Source organism: Mus caroli, chromosome 6, assembly GCF_900094665.2.
Source record: "Mus caroli chromosome 6, CAROLI_EIJ_v1.1, whole genome shotgun sequence".
Classification (NCBI taxonomy): Eukaryota; Metazoa; Chordata; class Mammalia; order Rodentia; family Muridae; genus Mus; species Mus caroli.
The window spans coordinates 33,967,190-33,986,932 of NC_034575.1; the positions used below are offsets into that span (position 1 = coordinate 33,967,190).

The 19,743-nt window shown below is 45.7% G+C and overlaps 1 protein-coding gene across 6 annotated transcripts in view; it reads right to left on the bottom strand.

The window, feature by feature from the left end:
* Slc37a3 (solute carrier family 37 member 3) overlaps positions 1–19,743 on the bottom strand; it is a 40,247-nt gene that overhangs the window by 5,883 nt on the left and 14,621 nt on the right. For all 6 annotated transcript variants that reach the window (XM_021164500.1, XM_029478662.1, XM_029478661.1 and 3 more), the window contains 10 exons: positions 17,724–17,816; positions 15,435–15,518; positions 12,992–13,137; positions 10,675–10,771; positions 7,990–8,074; positions 7,275–7,453; positions 5,323–5,464; positions 3,879–3,980; positions 3,289–3,336; positions 2,256–2,407 (listed from right to left, as the gene is read on the bottom strand). In XM_021164500.1, coding sequence (XP_021020159.1) covers positions 2,256–2,407; positions 3,289–3,336; positions 3,879–3,980; positions 5,323–5,464; positions 7,275–7,453; positions 7,990–8,074; positions 10,675–10,771; positions 12,992–13,137; positions 15,435–15,518; positions 17,724–17,816 — 1,128 coding nt within the window. The remainder of the gene's footprint in view (positions 1–2,255; positions 2,408–3,288; positions 3,337–3,878; positions 3,981–5,322; positions 5,465–7,274; positions 7,454–7,989; positions 8,075–10,674; positions 10,772–12,991; positions 13,138–15,434; positions 15,519–17,723; positions 17,817–19,743) is intronic.

A 19,743-nucleotide genomic window follows, 5' to 3' on the forward strand; every position in this document is an offset into this window, starting at 1 on the left:
GTGAGATGGCTCAGTGGGTAAGAGCACGCGACTGCTCCTCCAAAGGTCCAGAGTTCAAATCCCAGCAACCACATGGTGGCTCACAACCATCCGCAACGAGACCTGGCGCCCTCTTCTGGAGTGTCTGAAGACAGCTACAGTGTACTTACATATAATAAATAAATAAATCTTTAAAAAAAAATAAAAAATAAAAAATATTTATCATTCAAACAACCACATGGATATTTTTTGTTTGTTTTTCAAGACAGGGTTCCTCTGTGTAGCCTAGCTGTCCTGGAACTCAAGGGATCAGCCCCAGTGGTGGGATTAAAGGCCTAAGCCACCACCACCTAACACTGTTTTCTTACTCACTATGTGTATACCTGTGTGTTCGCACGCGCGCGCACACACACGCGCACACACACACACACACACACACACACTGTACATGTGGAGGTCAAAGGACAACCTGCAGAATTCAGTTCTCTCATTCTACAATATGGTGGCAAATACCTTTTCCCACTGAGCTATCTTACCAGTCCTTTAAAAACATCCTGTCAACGTACAGTTTGGATAGCATAAAGACACATCCACTACAAGGGCAGAGCACAATAGTTTTTAGTGGATCTGAATTGATGCAGCCCATCATTAATGCCATTTAGCAATGTTATGGCCAACTCTATAAGCAGCCAGCCCACTGGCAGTCACTCCTGAGGCACCCCAGATCCAGTCTTTTTTTTTTTTTTTTCTTATAAATTTAACCAATTTTAGACATTTCCTATGAATGAAGGCACACTGTGTCTCCCATGACTGGCTTCTTTCAATGGCATATTTCTGAGGTTCCTCTATGCTGTGGCATCTTCCAAGCCTTTGTCACCTTCTAACTGATAAATAATCCTCCACTGTATGGATCTGCCACATCCTGCTTATGCATTCAGCAGCTGCTGGACACTTGTGCTATTTCTACAGTAAGTGGGTAAATGTTTTAAGTTTCAGTGTAGACATTAGACGCTTGGACTCGTTTCTCCTTAGTAGATAATGCAATCTCATCCAGGAATATGTGTCCAAACGCACTAAGAGTCCTGCCTAGCTGGCCCAGGGGACAAGGACACTTGCCACCAGGCTTACAGTTGGGGTCTGAACACTGACAGCGTGGTAACACAGGCCTATAATCCCAGCATGTGAAAGGTGGATCAGGAACTCAAGGGCATCCTGGACTACATGAGAAACTGTTCTCAAGTGTACTAGTTAAATGTATTTAAACTACTCAGTGTGATGGGTCTGGAAAGATGGCCGAGGGTAAAGACCCTTGTCATCAAGCCTGATGTCCTAAGTTCAAGCCCCGGGACCCACACAGTGGAAAGAAAACAGATTCCGACAGCTTGTCCTGACTTCCACACATTTGCCACGTGGCATGCACACACACATAGACACATAAATGCATAAAGCAAGACGACTGTTCACCTCCCCTCAGACATGAAGCCTTCTGAATGGGTGACAGTAGCCCTGCTTGATTTCCACCCCAGAGCATGCAGAGGAAATCCTCCTACCCTTGTTAAATTTTATATACCTATACCTACACACACACACACACACACACATATTTGTTCTTTAATTATACAGTCAAATATCCTAAGCATGTCAACCATTTATTGTACAGCGCTTTGGAACCAGAATGTCTCCCATGTGCCAAGAGTGATGAGGGAGGGCTACGAGGTGGGGATGGGGGGCAATGTGGGGAGGTGGCACAGGGGCCACAATGCTGCCCTCATAGAGCCTGCATTTCTGCAATGAGCAGACACTGATAAACACCCACTACATGGCTGGAGAACATCTGGGTGAGCTGCTCCCCTCACTGCTTGCTCCCTCACTAAGCACAGGCACAGCACTGATTCACCCCAGTAATCAAGCAAACCAGTAAACTTAAGTCATCCTGACTACTTCAGTAGGGCAGGTCTAACCTAGAGGCTCTCCAGCATATGAGTGGGAATATACAGGTCCACAGGTTCCAAGTCAGCATGTCTGTAGACCTCCAGGGTCCTGTATCCCGGATGAGTTTGCTACAGGACACCTACAGACAACCTCTGGGACCAGTCATAAATGTCTGGACATGGAGAAAACAGACTGTACTCAGAGTTAGCTACACAATCCTTGGCCATGCGGGATGCCTTCCATCTCAGGTCCCACCTCTCAGAGGCCTGAAAACCTAGGGCGTCCTGTCCACAGCACAAGAGCGCCACCTGCCGTGGGAGTCAGCAAGCACATGCTCTTCTCACCTGGCCTACAGCAGCACCAATACTCCCTGTTCCATCGACGATCCCCGTGACAGTCGCCAGAGCCTCGCTGCTCCCTTGGATCAGCTCTTGGCGACCCAAGTCTGCAGAAATAGCAGAGCTAACCATATTGGATGGTCCGCCGATAAAAAACCCTGAAGCCATAAAGAGAACAGGTTCATGTTAAAATATGATCCACATTTCTAGCCATTGACCAGATAGATGAAATATCCCAATATCTTAACCAACGTGTTGGTGAGAAACAGAAACTAAAGGAAGTGCTTCTAGATAGTACTTTCAGACTAATTGTATCTGCTCTTCTGAAATCCATTCTCCAGTGATATGACACTCTAGTGTCTACGTCCCAGTGGAACAGTCAGCCATTTCAATGCAGAAGGCAGGAACTCATCAACAAACAGTAGCAGCTTGTCAGGGTCCATTACAGCACAATTATGTCCCCCAAACACCAATCCACCCGAGTCGACCAACACGCTGGAAAGAGAGGGATGAGACAGTGCTGTTTCAAAGGGGACAAACAGGGCTGTCCCCTTTGAAGCCACAGCTCTTGTTCTTGTAAGGCATAGCCCTCTGGTGGATGTGGCTTGGCTCTGGTAAACTCAGTCATGTTACTGGAATCAGAGCCACACATCTTGCTGAATTAAAATTTTATATATATATATATGTATATGTAAACATATTTCCCAGTTTTGGCATGAGAGAAAAAAATCTAGCTATTCTGCACTTCCACAAGCTAGTGGATGGGATTCCAATGTGAGGCCTTACTAAGTCACCTTCTGAAGTCAAAGCCAGACCTGGAACAACAAACCAAATTTTTAGGTTTGTCCACAGGGACAGCTTCTGTCCCAGAGAGTTGAGGAAGTTACCCATGGTCAGAGAGGAGAAGTTGGCAAAGAAGGCATTTATCTTCCTATCACTTGAGGTCTACATAACGAAGGTTTAGTGTCAGTCCACCTGTGGGAAACAGCTTTCTCTGATCCCAGAGGGACAGCGCAGTGGACAGAAGGGTCGACCATACCTGTAATGGTCATCAGAAGCGCATTGATGGACTTATTGTTTGGAGAGCCTGTGAGAGAAGAGACACACCACTGTGACTTGAAAAGCAGTTGCATGTGTCTCCATCAACAGTGCACAGCAAGCGGCTGCATCCCCATCCCCAGCCCAGCCACAGTACAATCCCTCCAGAGACAACAAAGACAGACGCCCTTCCAGCTTTTGTCCTGTCTCTGGCTACTGCTCAAGCTAATGAGATGTCTAAAAGCCAGAGAACAACTCTACAGCTTTAGAACACACACACATACCCCAGGACCTACTAATTACCATCCTCCCGCTTTAGAAACCTTGCCTCCTTTTATGGTTTTATTGGCTCTAATGCTGTCCCTCTGGAGCCGCCCCTCAAACAAAGCAATACACTCCCAAGCAAGCTTTTAAACAGGTCCACAAAGCAAGGGAGATGACGGTTTCCTCCCCACACAAATAAAACCATGTGATGACAGTTCCCAGGCACTCAGAGCTAATCACAGATCTCTCCAGGGCTGGCCACCGACTCTGGGCAAGTGCCTACCTTCAAGAGATCAGGAATCAAGGCAATTACAAAGGGATACTCACGACTATACCCAACAAGGGACCCAACGGCCAGGAAGAGGCTGAGGGCCAGCACAGGTGCTCTCTTCTGCAGTACGTCAGAGATGAAGCCTTGCAGAGTCCCACCTTCAAGCACAAAGAAGACGGTCAGTGGAAAGCAGCTGTGGCTGAGCTCAGCCGTCTGAGACAAGGCCCTCGGGGGCCAAAGATACAGCTGGTTCTCCCAAGTGTCCCCACCACAGTGGCTGCCTATGGACAGGACCCCACAAAGTAAGAAAACAGAAAACTACCAAAACCATCAATAGTCATATTTACCACTTTCCCTATCAAATGAAAAACAAATTCATTCCCCTGGATTTCCTCATTTGAACTTAAAGCATGATGAACTGAATCAAGTGAGCCTGCACTTGCAGTCCCCCTGAAGGCTGGAACAGAAAGATCACAAGCTTGAAAGCAGCCCGGATGCCTAGTGTGGTCTAGTAAGGCTCAACCTCGACAGCTAGTTTAAGGAAGAGGCCTCGTGAGCTACCAACAGAGCCCCTGAGCTGCCACTCCAAACCCACTTCTTTCGCTCTGCACCAAGATCAAGATGCCTTTAACTGTGAAAGATACACAAGTATGATCAGGTCCCAGGGCGTCTACATTACCTTTGGCTCTAGACCTAAGACTACCAATAGCCAAGTTCAAATATAATAGCGGTGTGACACCTAAGAGCCTTCTGTGCTATTCGTGTGTTCAGGGTAGCTTTACTCTATGTGTAAACTTAGGCTTTACTCTATGTGTAAACACCACAGACAAAGATGTTAAGGTGAGGCCATAGTGTATAATCTGTTGGTCCTGCCTGTTTATTATTTCCTCATTTGTATTTCTGGCTACAACACAAAGCCACTGTTAAAATCTGTTATAGAACTAGGGTTATAGTACATTTCCTAACCCAGGGTTCAATCCCTAGCCTGGAAAATAAAATAAATCTGCTGTATCCAGCAGACACAGACACGAGAGGGAAGGGAAATCCTCTGTCTGCCCTTCCTCTGGTGCCTGACAATCGACACACGACGGCGCTAGGCTTGCTTCCTTGGCTGGAGATAGCGGGACAGTGGGAAGAAGCCAAAATGAACACATTCCTACTCCATCTTCAATCTCTCGCAAAATCAGCTTCAAAGCCAAGCCATCCCTGAAAGCACACAAAGGCGCTGCATTTAAAGAGATTTCCAAGTGTTCCCAGGACAAAAGAGCTGATCCATCACCCGCAGACTAAGAGAAGACAGCCCCTATAAACCACAGCCTGTCAGTCTCAAGCTGGCCTTCTTCCTTTGGACTTTTTGTTCTCACAGAAGCTGCGTGTTTACTGGTAGGACGGGTTGGGAAAGACGGCTGTGGAGCGAGCAATAAAACTTCAAATGAGATTTCCTAACTCTGAAAGATGGCAGGCGACTAACCACGCGGAAGGAGAGGCACACGTGCGTACCTATGATACCTCCGACGTCGTACCAAATGGACAGCTTGTCAGCTTCGGCTTCCTTCCACCCGAAGTTGTTACTCAGATAAAAGGGCAGCCAGAAGAAGAAGGAGTAGTTCACTAGCTTCAGGCAGGCGTAGGCCAGTGAGTACTGCAGAAGAAACCACAACTGTCAACAAGCAGCATACAGCACAGTGTGGGGTCCTCCCTGACCGCACCCAAAGGAAGGAAGGAAGGAAGGAATTATGCACAGCTTTTTCTTAACTACCCCCAGTTTCTTCTTCTATCATTTCTCTGGTAAAAGCAAGGCAGTGTTTGAAACCCAGAAAGCAGTACACACTGTACCCGAGTTTCTTTATTTAGACAAAAGGTCCCTGGTGTTCATGCTACCAACCACCATCAGCCACAGGCAAATTGGCCTAGCAAACCTCAGCTCATCTTGTCAGCAGCCAGGCTTTCTTGGTTCTCTCCCCGCAAATTTAATCCTGCAAACTATGGAGAGTAAGTGACTCAGTCACAGACAGAAAGACATCTACCTGTGGACCACATCCCACAGAAAAGAGCCTTTCTGGTGGGCCAAAAAGAAAGAGCTATGGTTTCCATTGGCCTCTGGCTCTCTTCTGAAAGAGAGCTGCCTTAAGTGGGTGATGACTGAGACTCCTGTACTCAACACACACATTATTACCAGGAAACCCTGACTATTAGCATCAAAGGGAAGGCAGAGGAAGAGGGCGGACTTCAAAGGGTGTCTGGCTAGAACTCCTGCACCCCCACATCCCCACCCCCACCCCAGTGCCAGTGATTTCCCAGGTGCCACTTGTTTTAAAAGCGCTTCCCTGGCAGGCAGGGTAGCAGACACCCCGCAGAGAGCCAAATCCTGACCACCACAGCTCTCAGCCCAGAAGCCTGCTACAAAGACAAAGGCTTAGCTAGACTTCCTCTCCACCCTGCCTGTGCCAGAGAACAATGGCTTAGGAGTACAAAGGAGCCAGCAAGTAAGTTTCTTGTTTAGCCACAACAAACCAAGTTCTGTCTCTACCAAAACAACTGCTGGTATAATATTTTAATAACCGAAAGGCATTATGTTCATAAGAACAGGTCTAAAAGGGCCTAAAAGAACCAGAGTTTCCTATCTCTATCTCTATCTCCCTATTCCATATCTCTAAGAATTAGAGAGTGTTACACTTAACTGACTACCTGTTCATAGGGTTAGTTTTGAGCAGAGAGGCAGAGGGCAGAAGAGAGCTGGGCGGGACAGAGTAGGATGGCTGCAGACTTGCATCAAGAAATCAGATGCTTTGTGAACTACACAATGAGCCAGGCAAGATGGGTGCCATCTCCATCCCCTGGCAGTGAGACACAAGGATGGGTTGGGAAACTTATCCAGGTCTCACAGAAAGTTACTGGGCTGCAAACACAACCTAGGCCTCTTAACTTCCACTCCAGTGATAGGGCCCCCAAAACATGAAGACAGACAGACTGCAGCAGCAGGAGGGGCTCCGCTCAGACAGAGTTGACCCGGACTGCAAAGGTTGTGGAAATGCTGGGGTAAATTACCAAGAAATCCTTGTGTACTTTGTCCTAGGACTGGGCAACTCCCTACTCCCCAGAATGATCAGAATTCACAAATAGGCAGATGATGAACCATTCAAAACCCCTCTTGGTCCAGGTAAATCTGAGAGATCAAAATATTTAAAAACTTGTTAACTGTGCCTTAGTAGTTGCATGATGGAACAGTATCAGCATGTTCACGAGTCACGTCTGGACATGCCCACCCAACCCCTGTTGTCTGAAGCTTCTATATGTGACAGGGTTTCCATGGCTACCAGGGAAGCGGACAGATGCTACACAACCATCTTGACTGCATCAGTAAACAGAAGGCAGCGTGCTCCCCACCCAGCAGAGCACTACTGAAGGTACCACACCTGGCCAGCTGTGGAAGGAGACAAGGGAGTCCTTACCGGGATGACCCCAGGAAGGCAGCAAGCCTGGTGAAAGCTTATGGCCTTCACTTGGATGACAGCCCTGTCCTCCTGGATCGAATAGTTAGGCTCATAGTCATCTTCATTTTCAGCACCATCGATGAGTGGCCTCTGTGAATCTTCTTCCGAGCTTTCCTCTGCCTCGATACTTGGGAGACCTAGGAGAGTATTAACAGCAACCGTGTACAGACACAGCCTGCGTGCCTGGCCTTCCGAGGCTCTGCACACATCACCACTCACAAGGCTGATACTGTCCTTATTTTCATTTTGTAGGAGACCAAGGCCAACTATAGCCGACTGAGGCTACCAAGCCCGTTCACTCAGGACGAGCTGCACACTTCTCTGCTCCTGAGGCTTCACTTGTACACCCCACAGTTAGCCATAAGAAAAGAGATAAGAATCGTTTTCATAAAGGAAAAGAATCCAGTCTCAAGATGTTACTCTCTTAGCCAGTGTCTCAGACATAAAAACCATCTGCAAATGTCTGGTTCTTCCTGCACGCAAGAGAAGGTGAGCTGCACGCCTCTCAACTCCCTGTAGTGGTATAAGATGGGGCTGTAACGGTCAGTATGGACAGGGCCAAAATGCTCCTTTAACTTCCAAAGAGGAGTGTAATTTCATTTCCTGTCCTTGGACTTCCCAGCTCCTACCAGTAACATAGAAGAATAGAATAGAAGAGATGGCTTCTCCTCACCAATTTCTTCTGGTGACACTAGAAGTCCAAAGAAGATGACGATCCCACCAGCAAACTGCACAGATGCGGTCACCAGAAAGGCATACTGGAGGAGAGGAGAAGTGGCTTTTACAGAGGTGGTCATCACAGCTATGATTGTTATAGACACACAAGGGGAGGGGTGGGGACAGAAGAGACAGGGAGCCAGGAAGAACCCCAGTACTTTGGGCTTCCAGGCTGGGCACTATGCCAGTGTCCTGCATGTGACTTCTCATTGCATTTTCCTAAGGACATGGTGAGACTCACAGATGACCACGAGAGTCACCTGGATACTAAGCGGCACTGTTAGGATTAGAAAATCAGGATAGCCCCCCAAATCTCATTCTTTTCATTATCCACACTCCTACAAAAAGTATCTGCCTTTGAAGACATTAAAACCAGTCAAGGGGATCAAACAATACCCAAAACAGTGTGAAAAGGTGGCATGCAGCTAAATAAACAAGAACCTAGTAAGAAACATGCAGGATCGGGGCTGGAGAGATGACTCAGTGGTTAAGAGCACTGACTGCCCTTCCAGAGGTCCTGAGGTCAATTCCCAGCAACCACATGGTGGCTCGCAACCATCTGTGATGGGATCTGATGCCCTCTTCTGGTGTGCATGAAGACAGCAACAGTATATCCACATACACAAAATAAATAAATAAACATTAAAAAGAAAAGAAAGAAGCACACAGGATCCAGAAGGAAGCACCAGCTAAAAGAGACTGACACAGCAAGATGGTGTTAAGGGAACAGTGAGAAAAATCATCTTTCAAGGCACAGCAGCAGCACGGGTGCTGCAGGCTGGGGATGAGATGGAGCACTCTCTACAAGCCTCAGGTGAGGCTTCTGCCCAGGACTACAGGGAAGCAAACTGCCACGGAGGATGACAGATGTCAGGAGGAAGGACTCGATGGCCAGGCTGGACAGCCAGCTGATTGATATGGACAGCGAGGCAGCATTTTTAACCAAGTGAATGACAACATTCAAGCACTGCTCCAGAAGCCAGCCTGAGGAGCAGCACTGGGGTGCGTGAACTTCACACGTGCACCAATTAGTACAATCCAGCTGTGACAGATGTGAGAAGGCCTGGGACAGAAAAAGTGACTGTGAAAGGTGACAGGCCTCTACCTAGACCATAATACCTACTCTCTGAAAGAGCAACTGACCTAATTATTTAGGCTTCTGAATGAGCATCCTACTTAAGAAAATAAGCATTAAGAGGTGGAGTAAGTCCTTCCCCCCAACCCACCCAGCTCTCAACTGCCCACATGTAAATTCTGCTGTATTTTATTGTTCTCCACGGACCGTGGTTAGGAACCTTACAAACTAATGGTGTCTCAAGGCACAGTGCTTGGCCTGCTTGCCGTCTGTGAGACTTTCCCCCGTGTCTTGGTCTCTTTCAGTTCCAGCCTTCTGATTCTACGTCACAGCTCCATGGCACCTTCCAACAGGTGCAGCAGAGCTTAAATACTCCCCCATCAGCTGACACTTAGCATCAATCTTTGGCTATTATAAACTATGCTGAAGTAACTGTAGATAACATTTGTTTGTGCCTGTGTAAGCACATCCACGGGCACCAATGCTTCCTGGAGGTGAACAGCTTAGTCAGGGCAATTATAACTTGAGACATTGCCGATAACTGCATGTCATTGCCTCAGAACCTCAAGGACACGTCAGGTTACCAACCTGAATCTTACCAAGCTAGTAAATACTCAGTAGAGGCTCTCTGTGGCTCCCTTAGTTATTTACTTTTCTATAAAAAAAAAAATTTACCAGTTAAAAAAAAAAAACTAGATTCAAAATGTACTTTCCATGAATTTCAGATAATTGGCAGACTTCCTTTGCTTCATTCATACACAGAAACACTGGAAGGCGGAACAAGGACTGCCCAGCTCTCCAGACACTCAGCACTACATACAGCAGGTACACCCAGCTTCTCATTCTGTCAGCAGCTCTAGGGACCATTTCCTGGGAGAGTTTCACTTCCAGCACCAGTCCAACTCCTAGGGATCCTTGGGATGGATGCCTGGGCTTTCTTAGCCATTTGATGCCGCAGGAATTCAAAGCAGTTAAAACAATCCAAACAACTGGCAACATCTCATGGCGATATTCCCCAAAGACTCAAAGGTCAGAAAGAGAATAACCTGTCTTTATCCCTCTTTGTACAAGCATGGGCTTACGTAAACTTGAGCCAGCCGGGAATCTGCTACCCCATCCCATTCAGCCTCTGCCAAATGCACATCAGAATGATCAAGCCCCATCCCAAAGGCACGGACTTTAGTTGCCAGTGTACCTAGAGATGGAAGGTCCCTTCGGAGGCTCTTCCACATCCACAACAGACACTGGCAGCTGCCTGCCCACACACCCACTCTTGCTCAGAACCCATGGCTCTATGCTCTTTTGCTCTTTTCCTTCTTGCATGCTGGGCTATGAATCAAGTCCTTGAGTACTGCTGTTCATCACATAACCCAAGCCCCTGCACACCAAGATAGCTTCCTTCTATCAGTAACACTGTGTCCCCAAAACATAAAGCCTTTGTGCCAGGCCTGGTGGTTCATTCCTGTAATCCTAGCACTTGAGAGGAGGAGAGGGGAGGATGAGAAGTTATTGGTTAGAGTACTAGCAAGAACGAGTGTGCACATAAGCTGTGAAAGAAATACCCACCTCATAACCATACTGGAGAACCGATGAAGCCAGGAACGCTCCCAAAATATTGCCCACTGAAGCACAGGCACTCCAGAGACCAAAGACAACTCCTCGGCTAAGGAGAACAATGGAAAACCAAAGACAATGTGTCAGAGGGATTCTATATGCAGGTCAAAATGAAAAAAATGGCTGTAACAGGAAAGATGTGCATTACAAAAAAAAAAAAAAAAATCAACATTCTATTTAAAATTTTGAAAAATATACCACAATGGTAAAACCAGATTCTTCTGAGATGTGGTGATATTAAATTTTCATTTAGAGGTTGGACACTACAGTAGTGAAGGCCTGGGTTCCTTGTAGGGCAGACCAAAGAAAAAAAAACTGAAGAAAAGAAGCCAGGTATGGTGGCTTACTCTGCTAATCCTCACACTTAAAAGGCTAGGGCAGGATTACTGCAAGTTCAAGGTACCCAACACTACACTGCAAGACCCCACCTCAACAAAAACAAAATCGAAAGAAGAAAAGCTCCAATAGTATAAAAATACTAAAACCCACCAAGGACTCATGGAGGAGGTGGGTCAGCAAGCCAGGGCTTATCTGTCCACTGAGAAGAATGCAGATAGTGTACCCTGGAGAAGGAAGGTCCCACAGAGGCTCTTCCACGCCCACAATGGGCACACCCACAATGCCAAGGCACACAACCCCTCTCACTTGCAGTTTTATCATCATTTCCTCTAGCCTGACATTCTTTAAAGACCTCCAACATGGCTTACAACTTGAGCGTTAATGTTCATCCCACAGCCCAAGGCCCCTGCACACCAAGCTAGCTTCCTTCTATCAGTAACATGGCACACTGTGGCTCCCAAAGCACAAAGCTTTCATGCCAGGCATGGTGGATGGTGGTACATCCCTGAAATCCTAGCACTCAGGGGGCAGAGACAAGTGGATCTCTGTGAGACCACCTGTTCTACATGTTCTAGGACAGCCAGGGGTACATAGAGAGACCAGAAATTTTAAGCTGGGTTGGGAGCACACACTTGGGAGGCAGAACAGGTGGATCTCTTTGAGTGTGAAGCCTGCTTGGTCTACACTAGTCAGGGCAACATAGTGAGATGCTGTCAGAAAAAGGAAAAGGAAAAGAAAAAGAGAAAAAGAAAAAGCGGTCTGGGGGATAAAAATCCCGTGGTGCAGCACTTGCCTAGTATGAATGAAGACCTGTGCAAGCTCCAATTCCACCATTTAAAAAAAACAAAACAAAAAAGGAAATGCCTTTACAATGCAATTGTAATAATATACTGGCAGAACGGAGCATAAGGCCTGCTGCAATATAATCAGAGTGCTCTTGAATGTTACTTATCCTTCCACAAGACAGTTTACAGGTGAACGGTCACAGCATTACTGACTGTTCATGACCGAGGGAGCTCCAGTTATGAAACTGGGGAAGATGGAGGCTGTGAAGTACCTGCCAAGTACACGCTGAACACCACAGTGGAAGGGGAACGACTGCTGCCATGTATAAGAGCAAACATGCAAAGAAGCCAGATGGGAGGTGAGCAAGCCCCTAAAGACATATACACACTGACCCAGGTGAGATGACTAAACGCCACGTCAACACTGCTTCTGAAACAGAAGCATCACCAACAGCCATCATCCACAGAGCAACTCTAGTTCGCTCGACTTCCTAGGACTCGGGCTCAGCATCCTTCTTCCAGGCTGGCTGGGAAAATCCATCAGCAGGCACCTTCCTTTATCCTGCAGCCCACACCACACATGGCAAGGCCAACACAGTCTAACCCGGAGGGTGAGAGGTAGGGCAATGCTCTGTCTAAGCCCCAAAGGTGGCAACACCTGAATTAGAATCCTTGCTTGTGACCTTAGGCATGTCCTTAGGAACACAGGTAACTTACTTCCTGTGTACTAACAGTATCTTCTACACAAGCGCTCAACCACTGGGCTATGCCCCTAACTTTCATGAAAAACTTTTGGATTAAGCTTCCTTATTGTTAATGTAAAGATAAGATAACCACGGAGTCTCAAACTACAAAGAAGACTACACTCAAAAGAACACCCACACTGGATGGCAGGCACAGGGGTGGGACTATTACAGTTCCTAAAGAAGAGATGAAGAAGGAGGAACTGGGACATACAGCCTTAAGAATGTGCCTCTCTGGATGTTTACAGACCATCACTGAAGTCCACAAGACACTGCCATGGGCCTTCTATCCTGGAACTGCTCGGAGAGATGATGAGACACACTCTGAAGCACCAAGTTAGCAGAATGTGACCAGACCCAGTGACCCGACATTAATGCAGTCAGAGGAAGGAAACAGCATACCCAGCTTTCCCAAACCAGTTGCCCATCACAGCAACCACACAGGGCCAGCCAGTGGACTGCAGCAGGCCGTTCACAATCCACAGACCGCAGTAGAACCACTTGTTGTAGAAGTGCAGCCATTCCGTAAGAGTACCAAAGACAAACACCTTCGAGAGAAGGAAAGAGAAAAGGGACATGTGACATCCACACAGACGTTTCAATACACCCAACTGCTTTCCAGGATACACAAAAGTGCATTCATGGACTAGGGAGAAGGCTCAGTAGGTAAGTATGAAGACCCGAGTGCAAATCCCTGCAGCCATGTAAAAACCTGAATGTGGTCATGTGAACCGTTGTAACCCCAGAGCTGTGTGGGATGCAAACAGAAAGACTGCTGAGGCTTGAGAGATGCCAGTTCAGGGAGAGATCCTGCCTCAAGAGAAAAGGCTGGAGAAAGATAGATCAGAACCCACAATATCCTCCATTGGCTTCTGTATGTGCACACCTGCAGGCACATAAGCAGTGCATGCACATGTGCACAACGCACGCACGCGTGCACACACACACACGCACACACACATTCTGCTTCCCACCCTTCAACTTGCGTCTTCCAATCTAGAAGCGGAGTTCCCATTTTCCATCTTCTTCCATCTGTTCCCTCATTCCCTCTGAAGCACCACATGAATCCACATGTCTGCTCAGGACAGATCCAGGAACTGGGCATCAGGGCAGTCCCAGGTGAGCCCAGCTGGTGCTACAGCAGCTACTAAGTTCACTCGCATAAGTGAGTCCTGTCTGTCATCTGCTGAATTAGTCAGCAGTTTCTACCATGGGGCTGCTTTTTTCCAGGCATTTTGCTCAAAGGGACTTCTGATTCACAGGTGAAGCCTACTTTGTTTGAGAGGTCTTGGTGTAGGTGAGTAAAATACTGTCAGATCTCAGTTGTAAATTCTTAAATAAGCAAAACTGCAAGAACAGAAAAATGGTCAGTGGTTGCCAGCAGCTGGGAGAAGAGGGAGAGGCAGTCAGTCAGTCATGCTCGTTTGCGGAAACATCACTACATAAGGGTTTATGTGTAAATATTAAAAAAGCATGTATATAAATAAGTACAGGTTATCAGCTTATGAATAAACTGCTTTAATTTCTAAAACTTAAAGGAAAAAGGTTTTTTTCCCCCTGTAATGTAAATGTCAGACACTGAAAAACTATAATAAATCAGAATCTAACTAAAGTCTAGAAGTTGAATCAACCAATAAGAACCCCTTACTAACAGGCAGTAAGCAATAATGATGACTCTGATATGGATCCTGCCTTGCACATCACCTAACATGTCAGGCGCCGTTCCAAATGACCCTCAGACACACACACACACACACACACACACACACACACACACACTCGATCTTCACTACAACAGCGGGACGAGGGATCTGCACATCCCTTTGTAAACGAGGAAGGAGAAACACTGCAAAATCTGGGTCAGAAAACAGGAGCAAGAGGCAAGCCCAGGCTGTCCCAGGCTGTTCCCGGCTGTCCCAGGCTAGGGTCTGTGGTGCTACTTTGGAAAGCCAGACTGATGCATAAGCACAGGCTGAGGGAGAAGACAGCGAGGGTACCGAAGAGGCCACGGAGAGTTCCTGCCAGAGCAGGGGAGGAAGTCAGGACTCTCTCATTGACTCCGAGAAGTGCAGAGCTAGGGGTGTCATCTGGCCATGGCATGAGGGCCATAGGAGGTAAGGAAAATAAAAGCACTGGGTAGAAAAGAGTGGCCAGGTTAGGGTACCAGAAAGTAGTTAGTCAGTCTACAGCAAAGGTAGGCAAGCAAGTGTGACTGGCATGCAGCCTGAAGGCAGGCCGCTGAGACCCCAGCATTCTGCTGTTTACGGAGACTATGTGAATCAAGGAAGGACAAGAGCCACCTGAAGCCGGGCAGTGGTGGCGTACGCCTTTAATCCCAGTGCTCAGGAGGCAGAGGCAGGAGGATCTTTGAGTTCAAAGCCAACCTGTTCTATAGAGTGAGTTCCAAGACAGCCAGGGCTTTACAAAGAGACCCTGTCTCAAAAAATAAAAACAAAAATAAAAATAAGAAAAAGATCTGCCTAAGCCGAAGACACACAGGACGGTGACGTGAAGATTAGCCTCTCTCCTCCACTCCAGATGGAGGCAGAGAAGGGTTACCTAAAATTCTAGAACATCTGGTCAAAAGAGCATTAACTGTTTATTTTTTAATTTTATTTATTGTTAGCGTATATTGTTATGTTTGTGATATACAAGTGTGAGTGGGTGTAGACACATGCAGGGTGCACTCGTGGAGGTGAAGGGGCAACTTTCAGGCCTACTGTGTCTCTATCCACAGTATGATCAGAGGATTGAACTCAGGTCATCAGCTGAGATCAGCTCCTTTAACTAAGCCATCTGGCCAGCCCAGTAATAACTACAGTAACTATAAAATCTTCCAACTTACCACGAATGCAGAAGAGCACATGCCAAAAGACAGAACCCATCGCAAATTCAGCCGATCCCCTATGATGCCGCTGATGAAGAGGCCCTAAAATAAAGCATTTCAGTTGGTGGCTCTAAAAACAGTTACTGTCTATGCTGGGAGCGCACATGACACATGAGGCAAACTAGAGAGGTGACTGAAAAAAAAAGTCAGCCCTTAATCACATGTGCACATTAACTGTCTATGAATGTCAGTGCTTCAGCAAATAACATTACACTACAAACATTCTGCAGGAAAAAATAAAAAACAAACACCAAGCCCCCAAGTATGTTTCATTTTCTAGGTGAGCTGGATTAAGCAGTGGTCCTCAGCGTTTCTGCAGGACTCTCTGAAGCATCTGTATTTAGAGTTAAGAAGTGCTGCACATGTGCGCAGTCTGTGGCGACTTGTAAAGCACAGGCCAGCACTCCGGGTCTGTGCCCCTTGGGTTTCAGGGCATCACAAAGCAGAGAATAGGAAGGCTGGGAGGGAATAACCCATGAGAGGCATAAGTGGCCTATCTTCTCTGTCTTCCCAGTGCAGAGCAGGGACTGAACACTGAGATCAGTCCAGACCTTAAGAGCAATACACCTTACACATCTGCCACAAATGTATAAAATGAGTAACTGTCTTGACTTCAAACTTCGGTTGACATAGGACCAACTATTTCTAATACACTGACTGTCTTAATGACACAGAACCCTTAGATGACAAATATCACAAGTGTTTGTTCCTCCACACTGCAAGCACACAAGCATTAAAGTAGGCTCAGTGGTCTATTAATGCCATGAGAGGCCTTGTGCCACTTGTGAATAAGGGGGCAATGAAAAGCTCTCTCAGATGATGAAATCAACTGGTTATGTGTTGCTCCAGAAAGCAGAATGCCTGGAAGCCACATGAAGAAAGGCAGATCCACAGAAACAATTTGGGGCTAAAAAGATGGCTCAGCAGTTAGCAGCAATGGCTGCTCTTTCAGGGTCTGACTCTCAGAACTCTCATGGTGGCTCAAAACTATCTGCAAGTCAGATTCCAGGGATCTGATACAGATACCAGGCACATAAGTGGTGTACAGACATAAATGTGGGCAAAACGCCTATATACACAAAATAAAAATCTACCAGACATGGTGGAGCACGCCTTTAATCCCAGGACTTGGGAGGCAGAAGCAGGAAATTTTCTGTGAGTTTGAGACAAGCCTGGTTTACTTATATAGCAAGCTCTAAGACAGCCAGGGCAACACAGACCTTATTGAAAAAGAAAAAGAAAAAAATTAATTTTTTAAAAAAGATCTGATGAGGGGCTGGAGAGATGGCTCAACAGGTAAGAGCACTGACTGCTCTTCTGAAGGTACTGAGTTCAAATCCCAGCAACCACATGGTGGCTCACAACCACCTGTAATGAGATCTGACTCCCTCTTTTGGTGCGTCTGAAGACAGCTACTGTGTACTTATTCATAACAATAAATCTTTGGGCCAGAGTGAGCAGGAACTGAGAGAGCAGGGCCAACTGGAGTGAGCAGAAGTCCTAAAAATTCAATTCCCAACAACCACATGAAGGCTCACAACCACCTGTACAGCTACAGTGTGTACTCATATGCATTAAATAAATAAATAAATCTTTTTTTAAAAAAGATCTGATGAGGAGTAGGGGAGGTCAGTCATGGAAGAACATGTGTCCAGGTACAAGCCCTGAGTTTGATTCTCACCACCACAATATAAAAAAAAAAAAAGAAAGAAAGAAAAGAAAGTTGGGGTCTGGAGAGATGGCTCAGTGGTTAAGAGCCCTGACTATTCTTTCAGAGGCCCTGAGTTCAATTCCCAGCAACCACACAGTGGCTCCGATGGCTCTGTAATGGGATCCAATGCCCTCTTCTGGTGTGTCTGAAGACAGCTACAGTGTACTCACATACATAAAATAAATAAATAAATCTTAAAAATAAATTAGTTACTTAAAAATTAAAACAATATAATTATATATATATATATAAAAACTATAAATTTTAGTAGGTATTTAAAATTTTATATAATTACATATAAACTATATGTAAAATAATAATTTTAATACATATTAAATTGATATAATAAAATATTTTATTTAAAATTTTAATTAAACATATTTTATATAATAGTTATTTTAAAAACAAAATAATTTATACATAAATTTATAGATTATACATTAAAATCATATATAAACTAATATAATTTTAACATATAAAAAAATTAAGCAGTTATTTAAAAAAACAAAAACAAAGTTCATCATATTAACACTTACCACAGCATAGGAGAACAGAAAAACAGTATCTAGTGTTCCAAGAAAAAGAGTGGCTTCCTCTGTGCTGGGAAATAGATGGTTGCTGCTCCAGATCTGCAGAATGACAGGACAAGTCACTCTGCTGTGGCCTTAGTCCTTCACACCAGTCAACCACCTCCCAATGCCCTGCACCTACCACCACGATTGCCTGACCCCGGTGGTGAAGGGCAAGGCAGTGAGCTCTGGTAAGAAAACAGGCACACAAGGAAAGGGATGATCCCAGACCAGGGTTCCTGTGTGAAACGCCAGCTCTGACAAGGGCCTGCTGCTACCTTATAGTGTACCCTATCTATCTCTTAAGTCAAAATGCTGAGCTGCTGGTGACCTAGTCTTCAGTAAGGACACTCGGCAGTGTGTGCACATGCAGGCATTTGGAAGAAATAACTTCTGACTGAATTAAATACCCTATGAATGAGAAACTGTCTACTTCCATCTAGGAAAGCCATGTTTTATGTACTTTAAAAATAGCTCTCTGAAGACGGGCGGTGGTGGCACTCGCCTTTAATCCCAGCACTTGGGAGGCAGAAGCAGGCGGATTTCTGAGTTCAAGGCCAGCCTGTTCTACAGAGTGAGTTCTAGGACAGCCAGGGCTACACAGAGAAGCCCTGTCTCAAAAACAAACAAACCAACCCTCCCTGAGCTGGAGAGATAGGTCAGTGATTAAAAACATAGCTGCTCTTTCAGAGGACCCAGGTTCAGTTCCCAGCATCCATAATGTGACTCACGATCAGAAGACCTGATGCCTCTTCTGGCCTCCACTGAAAGCAGGCATGCATATGGTACATACATACATGAATATTTTTAAAATTAATAAAATTCATATATATTTATATTTATATGATAAAACCAGCCTCTCAGAGCAGACACTGCCTGGAGCTGGAGTTGCAGGAAGACTTGACTACAGATGAACACAGCAGAGTTTGGGGATACACACATTATCTGCTTGTGGCTTACAGCATGGGTTAGATCACCTACTTCAGAATATTAAAGAGAAATTTTACTACCGCAGTATTATTTTTCTAAGATTTATTTTTAGATTCTGCAAGGTAGCTCAGCAGATATAATCTAGACCACCTGAGTTCAATCCCCAAGACCCAATGGTGGAAGGAGAAAATAGACCCCAGAAGTTGTCCTCTGACGTATCTACATAAGTGCCGTGGCATGCACATGCCCTCAATAATACACACAAAATAAACAAATGAAAAATTAAAAAAAAAACTTTAAGATTTATTTATTATGTATACTGTGTTCTGCTTACATGTATGCCTACACACTAGAAGAGGGCACCAAACCCCATTACAGATGATTGTGAGCCACCATGTGGTTGCTGGGAATTAAACTCAGGACCCCTGGAAGAGCAGTCAATGCTCTTAACCTCTAAGCCATCCCTCCAGCCCGCAATGTAAACATTTTAAGATTTATTTTTATGTCTACCCTCCCTTGGGGGTCTTGCACATGTGTGCATGGAAGTGTGGATACCATAGAGGCCAGAGACACTGGATTCCCTGAGACTGAAACTGTGAGCTCCTGATGTGGGCGATAAGAACTGAACTCAGGGGCTAGAGAGATGGCTCAGCGAGTAAAAGCATTGACTGCTCTTCTGAAGGTCCTGAGTTCAAATCCCAGCAACCACATTGTAGCTCACAACCACATGGTGGCTCACAACCACTGGTAATGAGATCTGACATCCTCTTTTGATGTGTCTGTACACTACAGTGTACTTATATATATAAAATAATAAATCTTTGGGCCAGAGCAAGCAGGGACTGAGCGAGTGGGGCTGACTAAGCGAGTGGGGTTGACCAAAGCAAGCAGAGTTGACTGGAGTGAGCAAAGGTCCTAAATTCAATTCCCAACAACCAGATGAAGGCTCACAACTATCTGTACAGCTACAGTGTGTACTCATATACATAAAATAAATTAATTAATTAAAAGAAGAAAGAAAGAAAGAAAGAAAGAAAGAAAGAAAGAAAGAAAGAAA